The sequence below is a fragment of the Asterias amurensis genome, chromosome 13 (genome assembly GCF_032118995.1).
Source record: "Asterias amurensis chromosome 13, ASM3211899v1".
Taxonomy (NCBI): Eukaryota; Metazoa; Echinodermata; class Asteroidea; order Forcipulatida; family Asteriidae; genus Asterias; species Asterias amurensis.
The window spans coordinates 14,023,178-14,045,671 of NC_092660.1; the positions used below are offsets into that span (position 1 = coordinate 14,023,178).

At 37.2% G+C, this 22,494-nt stretch overlaps 1 protein-coding gene and 1 long non-coding RNA gene across 2 annotated transcripts in view; one reads left to right on the forward strand and one right to left on the reverse strand.

Annotated features, from left to right (window-relative positions):
• LOC139945945 (transmembrane prolyl 4-hydroxylase-like) overlaps nt 1-22,494 on the forward strand; it is a 31,448-nt gene that overhangs the window by 871 nt on the left and 8,083 nt on the right. Inside the window, exons 2-4 of the mRNA XM_071943483.1 lie at nt 11,403-11,484; nt 12,906-13,060; nt 13,754-13,815. Of these exons, the coding sequence (XP_071799584.1) occupies nt 11,403-11,484; nt 12,906-13,060; nt 13,754-13,815 (299 nt within the window). The remainder of the gene's footprint in view (nt 1-11,402; nt 11,485-12,905; nt 13,061-13,753; nt 13,816-22,494) is intronic.
• On the reverse strand, nt 530-21,421 carry LOC139945948 (uncharacterized). Its single transcript, XR_011787191.1, has 4 exons — nt 21,356-21,421; nt 18,336-18,390; nt 14,206-14,312; nt 530-2,186 (listed from the first exon to the last, which is right to left on the reverse strand). It is a non-coding gene; the product is annotated as an uncharacterized lncRNA (long non-coding RNA).

Genomic DNA, 22,494 nt, shown 5'->3' on the forward strand with positions numbered 1-22,494 from the left:
AGTTTTCAAGAAAGAAGTAATTTTCCACGAATTTGATTTCGAGACCTCAAGTTCAGCTTGAGGTCTCGAAATCAACCATCTAAACGCACACAAGCTCGTGTGACAAGTGTGTTTTTTCTTTTATTATTATCTCGCAACTACGAACACCAATTGAGCTCAAAGTTTCACAGGTTTGTTATATTATGCATATGTTGAGATACACCAAGTGAGAAGACTGCTCTTTGACAATTACCAATAGTGTCCACTGTCTTTAAGTAAACAATGTAAAGCTGACAACTTTTGTTGAACCAGGAACCTCCGTATTAACTACTGTGCTCCTAGTAGAACTATGAGGGTTCAATAGCGGATAGCGGATTGAACCCCCATACATAGTTCTAGGAAAACGCATTATAACGTGCCGGCACCCTGCCAGCTGAGCAATCTATCTAGCCGTAATATTGGTGGTCTCCTATTTTCATTCAACCCAAGTTAGCTAACGATTAAATAGCTATAAAGACGGAATACTGTTTTTACAAAATTTTACCGGGTATTGTATGTCTGGTTTAGTTATGACATTGTATGTAACGAGATTTGAGTCATAATACCTTTTGCACTTTTTAAAAATGTTTGACTTTATTTCTGATTAAAAACAAATTCCTCACATTCCTCACAACTAAACCACAAAATAAATTGCCAATGGTAGATAAACCAAATTATAAGACTTAATTAAGCGTAAATTTACAAAGGCAATGCCTGTAAACAATACACACAAAATTGCAAAACAAACACTTTTAATAATAACCTACCGAAAAAAGTTGTCAACTCAATGAAACAAAGTAAAAAAAAGAGCATTTAATTTGTTTATAATTAATTGTTTTTGTGAAAAAGTGTTAGAGTGATCAAATTTCTGTGAGATTTACACCATCTACCATGTATGGTAATTGAGAAAAAAGGTTTTCCTTATTTTTGTCCACAACTCCCCAAAATATAGCTAAACAAAAACTTTTATTGTCCATTATCACTGTTGGATTTCCTTCACATTGTAACTTTACACGCTTTACGTGTGACGTGAATGTATTGGTTTATGCTATACCATTACCAGATATTTAAAAATAACCCGTATTAACGTAACAAAAGACAGTCTTAAATGGAAGATGATCATTTGGTTCAAGTTTCTATTTTTTTCATTTCTTCATTATTTCATTATCTCTGGCCGACATCAGATACCGTTTAATGTGTACTGTGATATGGAATCTCACGCTTGATTGAAACTACATTGACAATAACATGAAAACATGCTCATTAGACCGAAAAGTTTAAGTTTCAGGTCTAAAGTCTGTAAATTATCAGTGTTTTGTTTTGTTTGTTTAAAAAAATTTACAAAACTCAACCATACAATTTTATTTCCACCCTGACACTGACGTGCACAAAGCACTATATAGGCCTACTCAGTACTTTCTCAGAGTTCTGTATAAAAAAAATAAAAAATAAAAAAATTGCAAACCATCCACTTGATCTAGCTTGGTTGGTCTGGTGGTGCTCTAGCAAAGCAAAGGTCGTGGGTTTGAATCTCACCTAAGTGATTGCCTGTAATTTTATTTTACAGAACTCAGGAAAGTTGGGAATCACTGAGTAAAGTTTTTAGCAGTCACTGCCAGTACATGGTGGCGTTGAGTGTCACAAAACAACAGGTTTTTAACTGGAAATATTAAGAAAATAGTGTTAGCTGTTGCAAACTGCTTACTAACCAAAAGGACCTATGGTATAAATGCAATAAAAAGAATTAGCCTTTGCAAACTGCTTACCAACCAATTGCGGTAAGCAAGTTATTAAGTGGCCTTAGGTTCTGACCCTAGCAGAATTCCTTCTTAAGGTTTAATGACAACTCTACAAACAAAAACAGGTATACTGGCGTAACAAATTCAGTCAAGTGGAACATATATTTTTCTGGAAATATTGGCGATTTAAGCCACCCCCCCCCCAAAAAAAAAAAATAAGAAGAGGAAGAATTTTTTTTTTTACCTACACAAAGAACAAAATGGACCCCAAAATTTAACCAAGCCGAAAGTCAATTTATTCATGCCGAAAGTCAGAATCCCATGCATTGATGATAACATTTCTTCCTCCATGATGATACACAGCAATTCAATCACTGAAGAATATAAACAGCATTGCCGCTGTTAACCACACACCATCAGCAGAAGCATCTGCGACAAGAAAATGACAAAATTCAATTCCCGTATTGATGTTTGAACCTTTGATTTACTCTCTGTATATTCTGCCTTTTTTTTGATTGAATTAACCTGACACCTGCCGGCTCGTCTTTGGCTCGTAAAAAAATAAATCCTCATAGTACAGTTCTCGTGGAGAGAGAAATGCAGCAGAGTGAGAGGGGAAATGTGACGAGGTTCGGCTGCTCACGCTCTCTTCATGGGAATGCGATGAATGAGTGGAACATTCAGCCTCAGATTTTTATTCGATCTTGACAAACAAGAGATCATTGGACTTGATTATATCAACTTCCTGGATGCAATGTTTTTTTTAACATTAGAATTGCCATACTCAGAACATTTTTTTTGTCTTTTTTAAGGATTCCCTTTTTTGATTTAGAAATAAATAAATAAATAAATTCCCCATTGAAAAGCACTACGACCGTGGTAATTTGATGTATAGAAAAACAAATTGCTTTCAGGGTTTGCAGTGTGGCTGGCAGGTCAACACACTTGGTTATAGGAAAGTGCTGAATGCTAGTATTCATTATGACAAAAAAAAAAACAGACTATTTCTCCTCTCGGCCTCAGTTTGGTTAAATCGATTTGAATGGGAGAACAAAATAAAGATGGCTGCAACAAAGGTATATAGATCTGTTTTCTCCATCCCCTTGCTCTCATTTAATTCCTGATTTGAATTGCTAAATAAAACCACTGACGTCACTGACTACCGGGGGACGCAAGTTAATACATTCGAAGGAGGAGGGGGAGGGGGGGGGCACCTTCAGGTGGTGGCGAACTTAATTAATCCCCAGTGTTTCTCTGATGATTTAAATTCAAACAATTACCAATACATCCCTTAGCACTAGTCGCCCCCTGCCCCCAATCTATCCACCCTGAACGTGAATCTAACACGAACCCCGTAGTTTGAAAGTTGATATTGCACAAAATAAAAAGTCAAATTGTTTTCATTTTGTGATCAAATTTTCTCGCCCGATTCCCCACCATTAAAAAGACAGTGCCCTGCAGATGATAATAAAAAAATAGCGAAAATTTGCACGTGTCATCATCGTCGTGATCGTCCTCTCTCTCTCTGTAGTCGTGAGTGAGCAAACAGGGCAGTCATATCTCGAGCTTGTGTCTCTCCTAGACCCAGACTCACAGACAGGAATCAATCTTTCTTCACTTCCCTCGGGGCCTTAAAGGGTTTGGCTACTTTTTGTAGGGCTCAAAACACAATGTCCACAGATGTACATTAAACTTACACGGTTTAGAGATAACATTGGTAAAAAGCTTCACTTAAAATATTACGTGCCGAGGTGCTGTAGTTTGTGAGATAATGAGTAAAACAATGCCACAAAAATGTATTTTTACGACATTTTTTTACTCATTTCTCAAAAACTACTGCAAATCAGCAAGTAATATTTTAGGGGAAGCTTTCTACCACCATGATCTTTGAACTATGTAAGTGTAATGTAAATCTTTGGACATTGTGTTTTGTCTTACAAAAAGTACCCAAACCCTTTAATGGGGGGAAAGAAGAATAAGAAAATCTCGGCAGTCGGTGTTTGGTGGAAGGAATATTGAAGGCAGCGATGCATTGATAGCGTCCGAAGTTCGCCCAAGGATATTAACGGTGTACTAGCATTTTCCCTTCGTTCGTCTGTAAATAGCCCTGGGGTGAAAAGGGATGAGAGACACAGAGTATTTCTCCCTCATTTCTCTCTCGGGAAACTCATAAAGCTATGTCGTCAAATTGCTACAGCCAAATCTTTGACTGAAATCTATGTACATCTATCTCTGCATTATATATTTATATTGCTCACTTTAAAGGTTACATCATGTTGTTTGTTTTTTAACAAGATTCTGAATTAAAGACACTGGACACTATTTCTTTTTGTTTAACTCAACATATGCATAAAATAACAAACCTGTGATAATGTAAGTTGTTGAGAGAACATTGACAGGAAAAAACACCCTTGTCACACAAAGTTGTGTGCTTTCAGATGCTTGACTTCGAGACCTCAAGTTCTAAATCTGAGGTCGTGAAATCAAATTCATGGAAAATTACTTCTTCCTCGAAAACTACATCACTTCAGAGAGAGCCGTTTCTCACAATGTTTTATACTATCAACCTTTCCCTATTACTCGTTACCAAGTTCGGTTTTAAGCTAATAATTATTTTGAGTAAATACCTATAGTGTCCACTACCTTTAATGGGCGAAATCATGAGAAAGATACAACACGAATCACATGTCGGCCATTAAGGGAGTAAAATTTTGTGTGGCCGACCGTGTTAGTTTGCAAAGTAAAAATAAAACCACACATTTTCAAGGCAAATTTGTGTGGATCATTGTATTCTACTTTTAAAGCATCTTTCTAACAATATGCATTTTATAACAAACGCTTTTCAAAGACCAACTCCGCCGATCCAAGGCAACATGTTCCTTTAAAATGGTTATAGAGACTTGTAATTTTGTTGACTCTATCTGTTGGAATATGAGTGGATCACAAAACTGAATTTGACCTTGTTTGTTCGCTGGGAAGATTAAGAAAGAAACGAGGCCACCAGGAAAAGGGTGGAGGGTTTTTATTATTAATTTGATATCAATGAGACGCATCCTTGGTGCATTCACGATTCATAGCTCGTTATAGGCCAGCGGTCATGGTGAAGATTGCATTTTCAATTTCGTCTTGGCGGCAAAGAAGAGGTTATATTTGTGATATCATGGACAGGTGGTCAATTATATGATCAGATTGAACAGTTTGTGCGAGAAAGTTTCTGATAATCGATTCTTGAAGGGTTGCTCTCAGCTTTGGTAATGACCAGGGAAAACAAATTAGGATGTGGAATCTTAATAACTATGATAATAATCATTGTTCTGCTCTTTAAAAACTACAACAACAAAATAATTGTAGGTGAAATTTTACTTTAATATTAAGAGTACCTCTCACTAAAACTGCCACATATGGTGATAGGCAGTTTGGAAAGGCGGCTGCTACACTCTGGAACTCTCTGCCCACATCCCTAAGAGACTTAACAGAACTGAACAAATTTAGGAGCGCACTGAAAACTCATCTATTTAAAATTGAATATTTTCACTGAATGGTTTAATAATTTTTAATTGTCAATAATCCATGTATTTTTTTTAACCTACTATTAATGCTTGCAATGTGTAACAATGTTTTGTTTTTGAGATTTTAGACCTAATTGCTTTTTAATACTTAAGGATTTCTATTGATTAAGTTTGTTGTTGAATGTTTTTAAGAATGTTTACTCCCGTTGTTATAATTCAGTATTTTCTTATGTTTTAGTCTGTCTATTTTTCCATGTTCAGCGCCCTAGAGCATGTTTACACATGATTAGGGCGCTATACAAGTTTTGGTATTATTATTATTATTATTGTTTAAATCATGAGAAAGTTTTTTAAGATGTGATTTAGTTTTTGCAAAATCAAAGTGAGCAATTGAGAACATCTTGGACAAAACCTTTTGTTTCCATTTTTGGTTCATACTTTTCATGACACATTTTCAAACATCCGCAGAGTTGCCGGCATTTGCATCTTGCAAATACGGAGATTTTGTACAACAAATTGTTTAGATTCAACATTCTAGGGAAAAAGTTTTTAAAATCAGGGTGATTTTTCAATTTGTTCATCAGAGCATGGTTTATTTTCAGGGAACTTTCTGCAGAATCAGGGAGAGTTGGCAGATCTACATCTGAAAATCTTTAAAAGTTGGCACACAGTGTCAGCTTTTTTTAACCAACTGTCACAATTCGTAAAAAGTGATTTTGTGCACTGGAATCAGAGTACAGTACTGTACACTGAAGCGTGCCCACCTTCTTCGATAAGTAGTCTCTGTTCAAGGCTCACCGCACAACACCCTGTGGGCTCATGCTGGTCTATGTAATGTATACATGATGTATAGCATCATGCTACGGTGCTCAATGCACCTTGACTTAAGGCTAGACTTGGCAAATGAAAGCTCAGTTTCTATGTGGGTGCTGACTGCCATCTGGACATGCTGGGTTTATGTCAAATGGTCCGATCAAGGTCTACCCTCAATGCAATAATTGCTATCTTATTATTAAAGAAGTGGTGGCATCAATTCTACTCTTTTTGTTTTCTCTTGACGAAGACAAATAAATGGTTCACAAAATGTTTGCACGGTGTCGGTGTCTGCAATGAAAAAGGGGACATAATATGATAATAATAACTACTTTTTTTAGTACACAAATATTGACTGCTTCGAGTGCTATATGGTTAAAGGAACACGTTGCCTTGGATCAGTCGAGTTCGTCTTTGAAAAGCGTTCTGTAACTGTTTCTTATAAAATCGGTATGGTTAGAAAGATGTTGTAAAAGTAGAATACAATGATCTACACAAATATGCCTTGAAATTGCGTTTTTTTCGTTTTACCTCGTCGACAAACACGGTCGGCCATTTATGGGAGTCAAAAATTTGACTCCCGTAAATGGCCGACCGTGTTAGTTCGCGACGTAAAATGAAAACCGTGCAATTTTGAGTGATAATTGTGTGGATCATTATATTCTACTTTTAAAACATCTTTCTAACCATATGCATTTTATAACAAACGGTTTCAAACGCTTTTCACAGACCAACTCGTCCGATCCAAGGCAACGTGTTCCTTTAAAACTAAGTTATAAGTTTTGTTACGCCCCTAACTTTGAAAAGGAGAAGCACAACTGCAGTAACGCTTCTAAGGTTGTGTATTCATATGAGGGATAATTCTTTCTGCATGGACATATTCTCTCCAGATTTTCATCGATATTTAAAAAATGCAACCACCTTTTGAAATGAAATGTTTTATTGTATACATCTACATTTACATATGCAAAAGTGTCCAGAGCGGACAGTATTGCATGGCAGACACAATTGCATGTGACACCAGCAAGGATCAAAACTTCAGATTTGGGGTGAAACAATTTTCGGTAATTTTATGCTTTCAAATGATACAGAACAGACTACCGAAGACAGTAGAGGCTGGTTATATTTATAGGATTAAAATAATTGAACGTTTAAGAATAATCAAAGATATATTTTGCCTTAAACTAACTAATTTTGATCCCTGATAAGCTAGGATTGTACACTGTTCATATAAGCAGGTATATGGACATCAGACACATGTGCATTGAGACACAAGTTTGACATTCATCAGTCACAGGTGGCTATATCATGAACTGCTGTGACAAATGAAATTTCTTGTGATCGATTGACTGTTCTTCGAACGTAACATGTGTGCACTTTGTGCGGTATGCCAACAGTAAGACAACATGTTTGGTTGTTAGAATTGCCCATTTCAAACATGACATACCTTTGGTGGTTACCAAAAATGGACATGGTAAGAAGCCATTGCAGCTGTTGATTATGTATTCACAATTTTGGAAACTATTCCCTTTACCTGGTGCTAACACATGGATTCAAACTGCATTTAGCCACCGGGCTAGCTTGGTCGTCTATAGTGGTAACATATCTGCTCTAGCAATGAAGGTTGTGGGTTCAAATCCCACCGAGTGATTTACCTGATGATTTTTTTTTTTCACAGAACTTGGAAAAATACTTTATACAGTACGTAATACACATCGGTGTAAGGGTACACAAATTCTTAGAAATATATAGGTCTTATTATAATAATGATTATTTGTATAGACAGGTAAAAAAAAACTAAAAGCAATGTTTAACATTTCCTGTGCCCTTGGCTAAAGCATGTAGTGTGGAGAACAACCAGGAGTCTGGGCAGTCTGGGCAGAGCTTAAGAAGGTGTCTGCCTTGGTGTTTCTCGCCTCTGAGCTAATAGTGCCTAAAGCTCAAAGTCACACCCCAAGTGTTATCCGAGGGTCACTGTGGATTTGTCTTCCCCTACAATCTCACACATAATGTCCTCTTGGGGATGGGACAGTACTGATGTATGCTCAAATCAATCAATCTATCCAGCCTTAGGGTTGACCTGATAAGAATGTCAGGTCTAGATTTCGCCAGGAGACGGGAAATATAGAATGTCAATAGATGTACTAATTAGACTGTGGGTGGAATGACGAAACATCCAAGGTTAAAAATCAATCTGTAAGCTCTTTGGAAAAATAAAAGTAAATTTCACTACAGATTTTCACTGTAGAACACTGAGTCTGCCCCCCTCCCGAAAAAAATAAAGCAACAAAGCAAACCATACAAAACAAAACAAGCAAACAAACTAGCAATTATAAGTCAATAAAGTAATTACAGAAAGAAAAGTGACAAGATAGGTTGAAATAACTCATGCTAGTTTACAAAAGAAAAAAATACAAATTTGACAGTTATTTAAAGATTTTTTAAACACATCCAGAAAAGCACACATGTGTAAACGCCTGCAAATGTATACCCTCCTTCAACTATTTGTGATAGCAACCGTGAACCCCATTGTTTTCCTTAGTGATAGCAACCGTGGACCCATTGTCCCTTTTGTTATAGCTCCCAGGTTTGAATGTGTAAACAAACCCACACACACACGCCCACCCCACACTCCAAAGAAAGTGTATCAATAAATAATAAGTAGTAAACTTTAGGGGAAAAAAAATCACTAGATTTTATGCAGCATATAGAGCATAGGACAAAAAGCTGTCTGGAAATCTAAGGTGAAAAATTAGAAGAATGAAAAAAAAATACCCACCCCCCCCCAAAAAAAAAACAAAAAAAAAAAAACTGGTTATTAAAAACATTTAAAAAACACATACACTAAAACGTAAACAAACAGATCAATAAATAATAAATTAGTAAAGTGTGACCATCTCCCCTCAATGGACAAAAACTAATTATTAATTAAAATCAATGAAGCATAGAGATAAAATCTGCCAATCGCGAACCAGTACGGGTATTGAAATAACCACTGGACCGCAGACCAGAGGCCAGGGATTTTAGCCTCGGACCAGTTCACTCATGACCAGTGATTTTAGCCTCGGACCAGTTAATTCATGACCAGACCAGTCCGGTTGGCTTGTGTTTTTCAATTGACTAACTGTACCTCACCAAGTAATGAATTCGTTAAATATCTTTCAATTGTTGAGTATTGAAGCATGACAAAATTTATGAGATGTTTTCTTAGTGCTTTTTCAAACAAAAACAGTTTACAATTGACATGTCCATTTTTAGCTGTTTAGAAAGTTCTCTCACATCACTTTCTGGCCTGTATAAAAAAAAAAATGCTTGTCCACTAAAAACTGTAACATAAAAGCCCTGTGGTATTGTGGGTTAAGCCCTGCAGTAAAAGAGAGAAATATAATTTTATGAATTGACAGAAATGTTTGCTATATCTCTTGACACTCTGATTCCACCTGACAGATAAATATCTAGCGAAATGACAAAAGGGAGTTCGGAGCCTCACCAGATGTTCCTGTCACAGGGGAATTGCTTATATGTGTCTATACTGCGGCTTTTAATTTAAACTCAAGGTCATGTATAAGATGTGGTCGTTACGATGTTCACGCTGAGGGGGAATCTTGTTTCCATCGTCAAAAGCTTGTTTGATTTTTCGTTTTACTGATGAGCGCATTGAGGTTTTAAGTCGGTGGATCTTGCCACTCTTGACCTGGTTTTAAAATGTCATTAATGCTGCTTAGTGAAAAAATGTGTCAAGGGGAAAATTGTACTTAGTAGAAAACAGGGCTTAGTTTCAAGACAGCTGCTAGAGTTTTTATACTGATAAACATGTTGAGTTTTCATCTAGTGGATCATTATGCTACTAAGCGGAGAGAAATGTGTCATTCATGGGAGAAATCTTACTTAGCAGAAAACAGGACTCGGTTTTGAAAGAACTGCTAGAGTTTTTGTTGTGATGAACTGATGGTTTTGAAATCTCACTAAGCGAAAAGCATGTGTCATTCATGAGAAAAATCTTACTTTGCAGAAAACAGGAACAAGTTTCAAAAGAGCTGCTTGAGCACAAGAAGTCAGTATGTGCATTATACTGCTCAGCAAAAAAAAATCACCATTTATGCAGTATTCAACAACCTTACTGCATTATTCAACAGTACAAATGTGTGCATAGCTGCGGAAATGTAGTCAAGTAAGTTGAGATAAGGACAGGTTTCATTACACCCTGTCTACCCTAATTACCCCCTGCGTCTAAAATAAATGCTTAATTGGCTCTAGCAATCTCATTAGACCACTAACACTCCAAGTGTTGCCAATTCAAATCTGTTTAAATTGAACTAAACACAAGTGATCGAATGAGTATAGTTTCCATTGGGATGTAATGGATTGAATTGAGAGGGAGTGGGGGTTGGATGAGGTTAAAACAACTTTGGCCCCTCAGAGTATGGTGTATCAGACATCTTGATAAACAAATCTAGTTATCACTACGATCCTTTGGTTGGGTCGACCATTGACCAAGGGGGGGAGACTGAGCAGAATTAATTTGCAGTAGAGCTGGATTTAAGAAGCTGTTTGGGAAGGAGGTTAAAGGCACATTTCCTCTGAGCAATTTATTTTTTAAGTTGTAAACTTCTAAATAGACTTTACTCATTCCCCCCCCCCCAGGCAGCAGAAAAACATTACATACAGAAAACTTTAAAAAAATACAGGACCACAGAGAACAAGCCTGATGATAACTGAAAAGCGAGGACAAAAACACCCAAACCTTTAAAGGGAAGGTACACTATCAGTATTTGTCAAAGACCAGTGTTCTCTCTTGGTGTATCTCAACATATGCATAAAATAACAAACCTGTGAAAATTTGAGCTCAATTGGTCATCGGAGTTGCGAGAAAATGATGAAAGAAAAAACACCCTTGTTGGACGAATTTGTGTGCTTTCAGATAAGAATAAAAGACTTCTAGCTAGAAGTATTTTATTATTTAAGTGAAAAATGACCTCTTTCTCAAAAACTACGTTACTTCAGAGGGACCAGTTTCCCACAATGTTACTATCAACAGCTCTCCAATGCTCGTTACCAAGTCAGTTTTTAAGTTAATATTTGTTTTGAGTAATTATCAAACGTGTACCTTCCCTTTAACAGATGATCAAAACTATAGCAACCTACTTATTTTCAACCTTTTTAAATGAAATTTACACAGGTTAGTTATATTGTATTTCTCTACATTTATATGGCATTAAAACATACACATAAGGTATACATTCCCTTTCACAGAAAATAAATTTATGAAAAAGAGTTAAGATACACCACACAGTTTATGTTTTCCCCAATTTTCTGGTCTCAGGTTGGGCATGTTAAGGAGTTGGAACTCATCCCGGGCAAGAAACATTTACTGAGGACCATCAGCATGAAGCCAGTCATATTCGGTTTGTGTTTCCTTGATTTCTGTATTTGCATATATTCATAGCTCTATATTTGCAAGGATAATTTCACATGATTGTAACACACACTATTCATGGGTCTATCAGTTAAAACGGCTGCTCTAAGAGGTCATTCATTTAATGTAGTGTTTTGTACTTTTATATGTTATTATCTGAATTTTTTAAATTCATGCTTTTATTTTCTGCATTTTTATAAACATGTATGTTTTTTGTTGGAGGGGTCTGGGAGGGCACATCGCTTTGATGACAGTTTTTTAAAACTTTTGCCTTACCCTGGACGGCCCATGCCAACAAAGAATTATGTCCGAAGATTTAAAATAAATTAATAAATTCAGGGTTGTCAACATTTACAAATTTGATTTTTTTTTTTTTACCCCGTAATTGTGGTTGGGTCAATAGAAATAGCTAAACATCAATGTTTCAAAATCAAAATCTGGGGTATGTGGGTTGGTTAAAAAAAGAATTGTGGGATGAAATTTTTCAACAATGACTATTCTGAATATCCCCTAAAAAGCGTAGGTTATGTGTGTTTAAAGCTCATCTGAATAGCCTGATATGCATTTTATTTCAGGCCATTGTTGCGGTAACCGGTGCCAAAACATAGGATTCGAACTGCCTCTAGCTACCGGGCAACCTCGGTAGTCTAGTTAGTAAGACACTGCTCTAGAATTGCAAGGGTTGTGGGTTCAAATCCCACCCGAGTATTAACATGCCGGTGATATTTTTTCACAGGACTCAGGAAAGTACTGAGTATACAGAGTGCCAACACACATCGGTGTATGGGTAAAAACCTAAATTAAAATTAATAATGGTTCAATCAAATTTTGCTCTGAAAGAGTGTGAACAAAAATAATACTTAACACCATTTTAATGTGAGGTTATAGATTTGTAACTCTATCTATTGGAAAATGAGTGTATCACAAAACTGAATTTCTGAATAAAGCAATACAACACAATTTATGCCAACTTTTACTTTCTACAGGTACAGGGTAGATCATATTCCTACATTAGATTTTTTAGCCCCAGGAAAAATCTGGAAAAATAATGATTTAATAGCCTGAAAAATATTGTAATGCCTTTACCATGTCATTAGTCATCGGAAGTTGCAAGAAAATAATGAAACAAAAAACAAACCTTGTTGCACAGAATTGTGTGGTTTTACTAATCCAGATGCCTGAGGAAGGCTTCATACCTAAAGCCTTTCTCAGATTTAAATTTGCTGGTGAAAAACTTCCTCTTTCTCTAAAACTTCAAAGGGTGTTGTTTCTAATACAATGTTTTGTAAAAACAGATACCCAATGCTCTTTGCCAATAAGTTTGTATAGTAATAGATTTTTGGAGTAATTACCAAAGATGTAGGTCCTCCCTTTAAAGCTTTTGAATTTTTTTTCATTGATGTCAATTAGAGATTCCAGATTTCTTCACAAGTGAAGAGTGCAAGCATATGATCGCCCTGGCAAAGGAGCAAGGATTGGAAGAGAGTAAAACTACCTCCTCTGGTACCCATGAGGCGCTGCCGCTCTATGATGAAAACAGAGACAACAAACTAAGTCTCAAGGAGGTGAGATTCTAATAATAATAATAGTGGCTTCTTATAAAGTAAAACTACCCCCTCTGGTACCTATGAGGCCTCCTCTGGTACCTATGAGGCTCTGCCACTCTACGATGATTAGAGAGATAACAAACTTAGTCTCAAGGAGGTGAGATTCTAATAATAGTAATAGTGGCTTCTTATAAAGCAAAACTACCTCCTCTGGTACCTATGAGGCTCTGCCACTCTACGATGAAAACATAGATAACAAACTTAGTCTCAAGGAGGTGAGATTATAATATAAACAATAATAGTGGCTTCTTATAAAGCAAAACTATCCCATCTGGTACCTATATGAGGCTCTGCCACTCTACGTTGATTACAGAGATAACAAATTTAGTCTCAAGGCTCGTGAGATTCTAATAATAATAATGGCTTCTTATAAAGCACTCATTTCCATCACTCATCAGTGACACTCAAGGTGCTTTAACATTCTGTTTTTTCCTGCAAGGTATATGGAGCTAAGTTTTTGACGTATGAGACCAACTCCTCTTACAAGGGGTGTAATGTTTTACAACATGCTGTGGCGCAACCAGGGACATTGGGGTGAACCCCTTCTATTAAAAGTGCTGTAAACTTCTAACCAACATTTGTTATTGCCATAGTTTTAGAATGGTTACCAAATGTGTACATTCCCTCTCACTTCAATATTTCACTTTTTAGATGCAGCAAACTTTAGAGGATGGCTTTGATGTGTACCTAGACGATGGTGATGTCAGACAAATGTAAGTTTCAAAATTACTGGTAGTACACAGTAGTGAGTGGGGGAACTTAGCCCCACCCCAAATGAGATAAAAAAAACATGCACAAATACATGCTAAGATACATGAAGTAGAGCCCCCACCCACAAGTTATGTCTTTGCCTGCCCCCCCCCCAAGAAAAATACTAACTAGTTATGTCCCAATGTTTTGACTTGATGATAGCTTTACCAAAAAATATGTACATCTCTTAAAGTAATTTTTGCCTTGGTCTGGTGACCCCGCCCGAGTCTGGTCTGATGATAAGGACTCGAATCCTCAGTTTGTTTTCTTGCCCGTTCATACCCCGGAGCGATGTCCCAGTAAGAGAGAGACACGTATTTAGAAGGGTTCATCAGATTTCATAATCACCTTACCTTGTAGTAATAATGTCATCAAATAAGCACACCCTCGATGGTCTGCCGAGACCCAGATTCATGGAGCAAGATAATAATCTTCAGAATTCCCGCCGTCTAGCCACGGACTGTGTATTTTAAAGATAATGCAGACATTGGTTATTCAGCGACAATGCACATCGCTGTCAAATTTCTAAAACGTTTCAAAGATGAAAAAGTCACGTTTTTATCAAAAAGCAATGGTATGAAACCTTTTTGTTTTTTACTGATAGCGTATAAAGGTGTTGCTTTGATTTGAGAAAACTGTGACTATAGATCATGGCCTTCGATGTCTCCTGCAGTATAATGTTTCATTGTATAAAATTTTCTTATACACCTTCATAACCCCCACCCCCGTTCCTGGCATACTCCTTTTATGATCAAGAAAATGTGGCCGACTTCTGACAGCTTTTAATATGGTTCATAAGCCTGAAGGTTTTTTTGATGTAATAACTGCATCATGGAAGAGAAGGATTTCATTTGGATTTAGTTTACCCTTAGGCCAATGTTGCCTCTCATCACTAGGGAACACTTTGCAATTTAGCAGTTATTAAACGTCTACTCTCAAATACAGGGTCATGGGTTCGAATCTCACCCAAGTAGCCTGGTGATTGTTTGTTCCTGGTAGACTTTGAAATACTCAAGTGTGAATATAGTTTATACAGAAGGTAAAAACAAAATGTAGTTGTGGCTGGTTACCTGTTCTTGCTAAGCATACTTTTCTGTGCTTGAGAAATTGGGTCATGATTGTGAGAATCAGAGCAAACTAGTATTTCTGCAGGCAATGTTGTACCTTATCTTGATTCAAAGATAAAAATCACTCTCTCTCCCGTAGCTGCTTTCGTCAGCATCTCCCTCATCTTTAATTTAAAGAGGGCAGGGTATATATAGGCCAGGCGTCGGGTAACAGCTTACCGAGCTTCGTAGCTCTAATCCATGTTATGAGATTTACCACCGTCTAATGTAAATATTTCCCCAACGAGTTACAAGTCAGTCAAACAGACGGCCTGTAAATTTATCATTCAGCCAGAAACCTTTTAAGGGGAGGGGTGGGATTGAAAGTAGGAATCTACTTGTAATGTCATGTCGCTGCTTACCGTAAGTACGGCAACCATTGGGAAAACTGTGCTCTCTTATAATGGACAATTGTTCACTTTTATAAAGCCGAACCTAAAAAATGTGCTAAGCATAGAAACATCTTGCTTAGCAGAAACTGGGTACAAGCTCGTCTTTTGCTTATTAGCAAAGCGATGTGCTAAGCAGTATTTTCTGCTTAGCAGCCTTAAGCAAAGAATCTGCACTTACAGAAGCAGGGAATTCTGCACCTACATCAACAATTTTTGCACAAGTTAGAAGGGAATTTCTGCTTGTGAACCTGTGTATAGTCCAAGTAACTAGGCATTATTTGCTTAAACAGCTACATTTAGTGCAGTAATTCAGCATTTGCCCTGTATGCCAAGAACGATGATCACATTCAGCGGTTAGCTGAGCCAAGAAATTAGGCCCTGTATGCTTGACCCACTTCATATAGCCGGTAAGCACAAAAATCTTGCTTAATAGAATTAGGTTGTCAGCCAAAATTCAATCACTCAAGGTTACACTGTTGTGACAGGTGCCCCACTCATTGTTTGCTCAGTAAAGACATTTTGCTAAGCAGTATATTCTGCTTAAACAGCTTTTTGAAAGTCATGAGTACATCACCCGTGCGCAATCTTTCGACTCCGAAGCTCAGAGTGTTTAATTTTATCCTAAGATCGCCCACTTCATCCGTCAAAGGCATTTCTTGTAATAGCTCAAAGTTCTCTAAGAAAGAATGTACAAGCAGGGAGTACAAGCCAAGTCCAATAATAAAAATTTCCTGCGAAACCCATAAACAAAGAACTGGCTTGTCCAAGTTGGATGTTTTGACACCCCTATGTTTCAACACTCCCTGTTCTGACACCCCCTACATGTATGTTCCGACACCCTTATGTCTGGACACCCCTAGTGTTTAGAGCTTGTTACAATCCTTAAGAATATATTGCATTTTACAGGGTGACTGTATCTACCGCACACTCACAAAATTCTTCCAGTAAGATTATAATATATCAAGCTTCATAAAGGTAACTCTACAGTGGAAATAAATGTTCGCATGTTGTCAGAAACAAAATATCAACTGGCTTGTCATGGTAGAGCAGTTTGAAGAGTGCCGGAATCAAGCTCTGGTGTTTATGATCAACAGCATCAGGGTTCGATCAGTTTACCTGTGTCCTCTTAGCAAGACATTTTACCATAATAATTTGGATAAACGTTAAGCCGCGGGTCCCATAGGATTGGTAGTGCACGTAAAAGAATGGAGAACACAAATTTGGGTGCTTTCAGATGCCTTAAAAAGGCTTCAGGTCTTTTAATATTTGAGTGAGAAAATACCTCTCTCTCAAAAACTAAGTTACTTCAGAGGGAGCTGTTTCTAACAATGTTTTATGTAATATACAGCTCTCCATTGCTCATTACCAAGTTTTTTTTATGCTAACATTTCTTTAATCAATAGCTATAGAGAGATATTCAAAAGTGTCCAGTGCTTTTAAGTTAAGAGGCATCCTTTGTTTCATTACCAAAAATACAAAATTATTAAAACAGTAGTAAAAAAAAACTCTTGAGCGTTATTCTGTCACTGAGCTGTCACGTAGGTATTGGTGCTGTCTGACGTATGCAAATTTCATCCAATTAGTTCTTGAGATATGTCGGTTACCCATGCATGGGTTGCCATCAAGCTGGGGCAACAAAGTGTGAAATCTACTTAATAACGTCAATGCTGTGCCTGCGCAAACAACACAGCTCATTCGATAAGAGTCCGGGTTCCATGCCAGGTCCTATTCAACTGGATCAACCTCAGTTGAATCCAGACTTAACTTTGGAGGGGAAGTTATTCTAGCACTCCCTCGACTTTAAACATTTGTTTTAAAGTAAAGCTTGGGGACTAACAAAAATGTCGTTCTTTAGGCTTATAAAAACACGTCACTAAACATTTGATTAGATTTCAAAGTTGATGGATCAGGGCCGATTCATCTTATGATTAGTTGTCAGTATTTGTATTGTGACATCACACAATGCCTAGCAATTAAGATCAATCTTAGCTCTTTGTGAAATCGATCCCAGCACCATTTATCAATTGCAAAAATTACTTCTTGTTGGGCTGTTGTTTCACAGGGTTTTGTATGCTCTCCAGTTTTCGTATAACTCTTTGGTATCATTCCAATAAGCCATTTGGGAAATAGATTTTTAGTTTTGTCTGGAACAATGACTTGCCCAATTACAATCTTTTTTTACAAATAAAATTTGAATTCCTCAAACTATTTTCTGCGTGGTTACATAAGAACATAATTGTACTGGTCAGTATTTTCTCGTCTGGAGGTTGCTTTCCAAAAGCTTTCCCCAAACTGTTTGACATAACAGCTCGTAGTCGGAGAATTCAAGCAAATTAAGCAGCTGACTAAGCAAGTCATTGTACCAGACTTTATTCAGATTTAACTCACATGGTTCATTCAAAGCGAGAGTGCAAAGACACAAGTAGAAATGTAGTTGACCAATATAAACCGAGGTTTTTTTCCCTTCCCATTTCTCATTAACTCTTTCTTGTGGCATAATCAAGTTCCCACCAATGCATAAAGGCGGTGTGCTGTTATATTATTTCCCGCGGTGCCCCTTGGTAGTGTGTATGTGACATTTGGTTTTCTAATTTGAGATCCATCAGACAATGAGTAAAAATTGAAGGTCTGCATTTTACATCAATATTTTTAAATATTTAAAAGATTTCTTTGGGCTAATAGCATATAACCCATCCGGCTCTATAGTCTTTCAAAATTGTGACATTTTGTGAACCTTTATGAATCATTAATTTTTAATTACCATACCGATTATTACCTCACTGATGAGTTGAAAATGTTAATGGGAAATTATGTGCATGTTCTGCAAGCTACTTTAGCATTTAAGGGGAAAATAATTTAGTCTACTAAAACATTTCAAGTGATTTACCAGAACGGTTTTTGTGATTGTCTCCCCAACCTTAAAAGGGTGTGCCAAAGTTGGTAAGCTGGAAATTAAAACCGTTAATAAATTTGCAACCAACTTACCTGCAAGTAAGTATTCATGGTGAAAAACTTCCTTGAAATGTTGTAGCTTGAAATGCTGTAGTTTTTGAGAAATGAGTAAAAACAAGAAAACAGTTAAAAACTTATAAGGTTATTTTCTCATTTTTTTCTCAAGAAAGATGTAGTATTTTCTCCAGAGGGTATGTTGAGGGAGTTGTGACAAATTGCATGGCTGCATTTGGACCGAAGAACAGAAGACCACATGACTTTTTCATGTCCGACGCTAAAGCTACTGGCTTTGAGCAGTGGTCCATTGTAACATTTGAGCTTTGGTCTTTTTTTTTCATTATTTAAATCAAAGAAATATGTAAACAAAGTTGCATTTTTTTGTTGATGGCCTGCTCGGGCCTTTCATGGCAAACAGCCTAACTAAAATAATTTGGTTTCTTATACCTGTATAAGATAATTTCTGCATCAATTTTAGTTTTTTTTTTTTTCAATTTCAAAGTTTAAAAGGCATACTATTAAGTGAATGTGAATATCAAATGGCCGATTTTGGCCTCTTTTGACACTTAGTGCTGTTTTTGTTCACCTGTTCTCAAAAGTTGTTTTTTGGTGTAAGGCTGTATTACTATGGAAAGGGCTGCTATACAGGATTTTTGTCTTCAAATATAGTCAGCATCCAATAGTGTGGATAGCATCAGAAGTGCCAGTACATTTCTTCCTTTTAAAGACCAATCGCACACTCGCTTGGTAAATAGGTCATTTTCAGGCAATCAGCACCAATTCTCGGTCAAGACACTTGGGTAGTGTAAGATTTCAAGCTCAGTTGAATCCACATTTCATGCTCTAAGCTACACCTGTGTGTTGATGTACAGATTTGGGGTGCTGGTTAAGTGCGGTGCACTTTCGGGTAATTTCACAACATTTCATGGATTGAGGGTTTCCCTTTGTGGGTATTAGTTGAGGATGGTGAGGAGCAGTGGAACGGAAATTGGGATTGGTTCTTTGGGGGCGGGGGGTTGCCACCTAGGTACCATCGTTTTTCTGTTTTATTTTTTAGGGGATTTCTCGTTGGGGGATGGGGGAACACCCCCCCCCCCCACAAACCTGGCTATCCAATTAAACATCCTAATCAACCCAGTGTACCTGTTAGATTTTTAACGAAAAGAAGCAAAAAGGGCTTTGTGTCAAAAATGACCACAGCGGCCACAAGCGGCTTGTTTTTTTTAATGTAAAATAAAACTAACACGTTAAATTTAATTTCAAAAGGTGGTTGCCTTAGTTAAGTATAGCAAACAATCTGGAATGGATATTTCCATGCCAAACTGCAGCATCAAAACCGATATCTTTTAACATAACCACATTTCTTCAAATGTGGACCGTTCTTGGAATGTTTTTACTATCGTAGACTTCTATCAAAAGGTTTTTATCGTCATACACTTTAAAAGAGTAATTACCAGACATGTACATTCTCTTGAATGCCAACCTACACTGAATTATTCAACGATCAGTTTGTAATTGATCTTAAAAAATGTAAATCGATTTAGAAATTGTCTGAGAATGAACTGAGGTGTAAATATATGCGCAGCCACACAGCAATTGCAAACACAGGATTAATAATGTATAAACCTCACAATTTAATCAGACTCATCAAATGCCAGAATTCCTTTTAAATCCAAATGTCAAACGGTTATAACTATCCATGAAGAAGAAATGCAACAGAGTAAATTACCACAGCTCTCCGAGACTCATTTTGTTCAAGGTGTTGACGCTGTTAAATTCAACACCAAGCAAAGGGGTGTCCCAGACAAGCTGGGGCCAGTTTTTTGTAACATTGCTCACAGATAAACACATTTTTACATTGCCGACTCTGAGACGGGAACACAACTACTCGGCCTTTCGATCCTTGTGAATGTTGATTGAAAGGGGGAGCTGGCACAGCTGAAAGCAAATTGAATTTGGATGTTGTCTTAGAAAACACAGCCACAGAGCATTTTTACAGTTGCTGTCTTGTCTTTTTACCAAAGACAACTTGGTCATCATGACTTAAGGATGCTCTGTATCGCGTGGTGGTGGGGGGGGGGGGGTGGTGGGGGGTGTCTGACATCCCAAAATAACTTGTTATCAGTCAGCATTTATAGGGTGCACCCCATAGGCAGAAAACAGAGCGTCTGCCTCAATAATATTTTGTATATTCTAATGGAAGCGACACAGTGTAAAAAATAAATTCTAAATTTGTGACCTAGGGGTTGTTGACTTCCAACTTGATGTATTTTTAAGGAATTAGGCCCTGAAATAAATGGTCCTATTTGCAGAGAGGTTACTGTAAGAACACATTGATTAATGCTCGGACGTTTTTATTTGGAAGGAGAATTACTCGATGGGCCCTGAGACTCCCCGTACTAACAGCCTCAGAGAATAAAGAAGAACGTTTCCAAAACAACATTCAGTCAGAATACCCTGATATCTGGGGGTCCTGACTGCTGAATTCTTTAATTTTTGTTTGTCTACTGGAAAAATTAGTATGGCCCATCGCCCAACATGCAAACAAAACACACGTTGAACACTCCTCAGGCAACAATGTGCAATGTCAACATAATTTTAGAAGACTCATAATTCTGGGGAGTATATCCCCACCCCCTCGGCTAGGCCGCAGTTTCTTCATTTTGTGAAGCTTACAGTATCAGTCTGGACAAGACAGTCTGGAAAGGAGGAAAGCTCATTTTGCCCGATTCATTTTCCTGTCTCTCTAGTACAAAAAGGATAGACTTGCGGACAAGTCTCGCAAGATCACTGCTCCCACACAAACTGTTGGCTGCAAGTTTCTACTCCCCATTAACCGTAGTTGTGAGAGCAGTAGTGTCCCGAGAATATCGCCATATTCGCGGGAATTGCAGAGAGAATCGGAATCGGAATCAGAGAGAGGGAACGGTATATCACTGCGACAGACATTAAACGACTGGTCCACGTTCAAGTTTACAAAATGGATTTCCTCCTCGTCAGTCCTCAAGTAATTCACTCACATGAATATTTACCAAATTTACAAGCAAACTTTCTACCTTGACTTTGATGCCCTCAGGTGTAGCGTCAGCCGAGATCACACCTGTCCTTGTGTCACAGGATACTGCAGTGTGAAAGAATATTTTTGTATTCAATTATATTATGTTGTATTGATTGTTCATCCACCTTTCCCTGGCGCCACGTATCTGTGTGATGCTTATACATGTTATTAGTTTTCTGAAAACTAAATTCATTCCAGTTCTTCAGCTTCAAGAGACATAACATCATAAACTTGATTTTGCAAAAAATAAAATAACAAAAATAAATAATAGACACCATAACACTTTATACTTGTCATGCTGGAACTTTTCAAAAATTGTTTGTGGTTTGGTTATATGCCCGAGCAGGAAGAATAATCTGCAAGTGGAATACACAATCTAAGAAACATTTACTGTCGGTAACGCTTCTCAGATTCAAAGTTTGGGGATAAAAAATGACATTATCTTTGTCCATAAGCACAGTACTTCAAAGTGACAAAAATGCTTTATACTATCCAAAGCTGCTATACTTCTTATCTTACCAAATAACTTTTTATTGCCATTAATTTTCAAAGTCATTACTGAGACCCTCTAAGCCCATAGGTTTATTGCTTGGCGGCAGTCCCTATGGTAACCAATTATAACACAATGGTGGACAAGTTGTTGCTACTGTAGAGCAAAGCTGGCTGAAGGAAGAGCGTCATGCATGTGTGATGTGACAAGCAGCTGTTTCTCTTTCTCTCTCAATTCAGAATTGATCTGTGTAATTTTGAACTAGTGGTATTTGAAGGATGCGTCACCATGGAAACAGAGCCGCTCTCATTTATAAGTTAATGTGCCATGTAAACAATAGAAACCATAGTTACTATGATGGATAAACTTTGAGTGCAATATTGATGTACAGAAGAGTCAACTCAATATTAATGTAATAAACCTTTAAAGACGGTGCATTTATGCGGTCGGCACCAGGCCTGGCTAGTAGTCAAAAATTTGTTTACATGTATATCTTTTACAAAAACATCAAAATGTCAACATTTCAAATAATTCGTGATTACTCTGTACAGTTTTTTCCTCGTGGAATTTTGAGTTTATTTTTTACATCCATAGTGTTCAAATTATACAGAACTGAGTTGAGCTCTATGAAAAAATAATCATATATG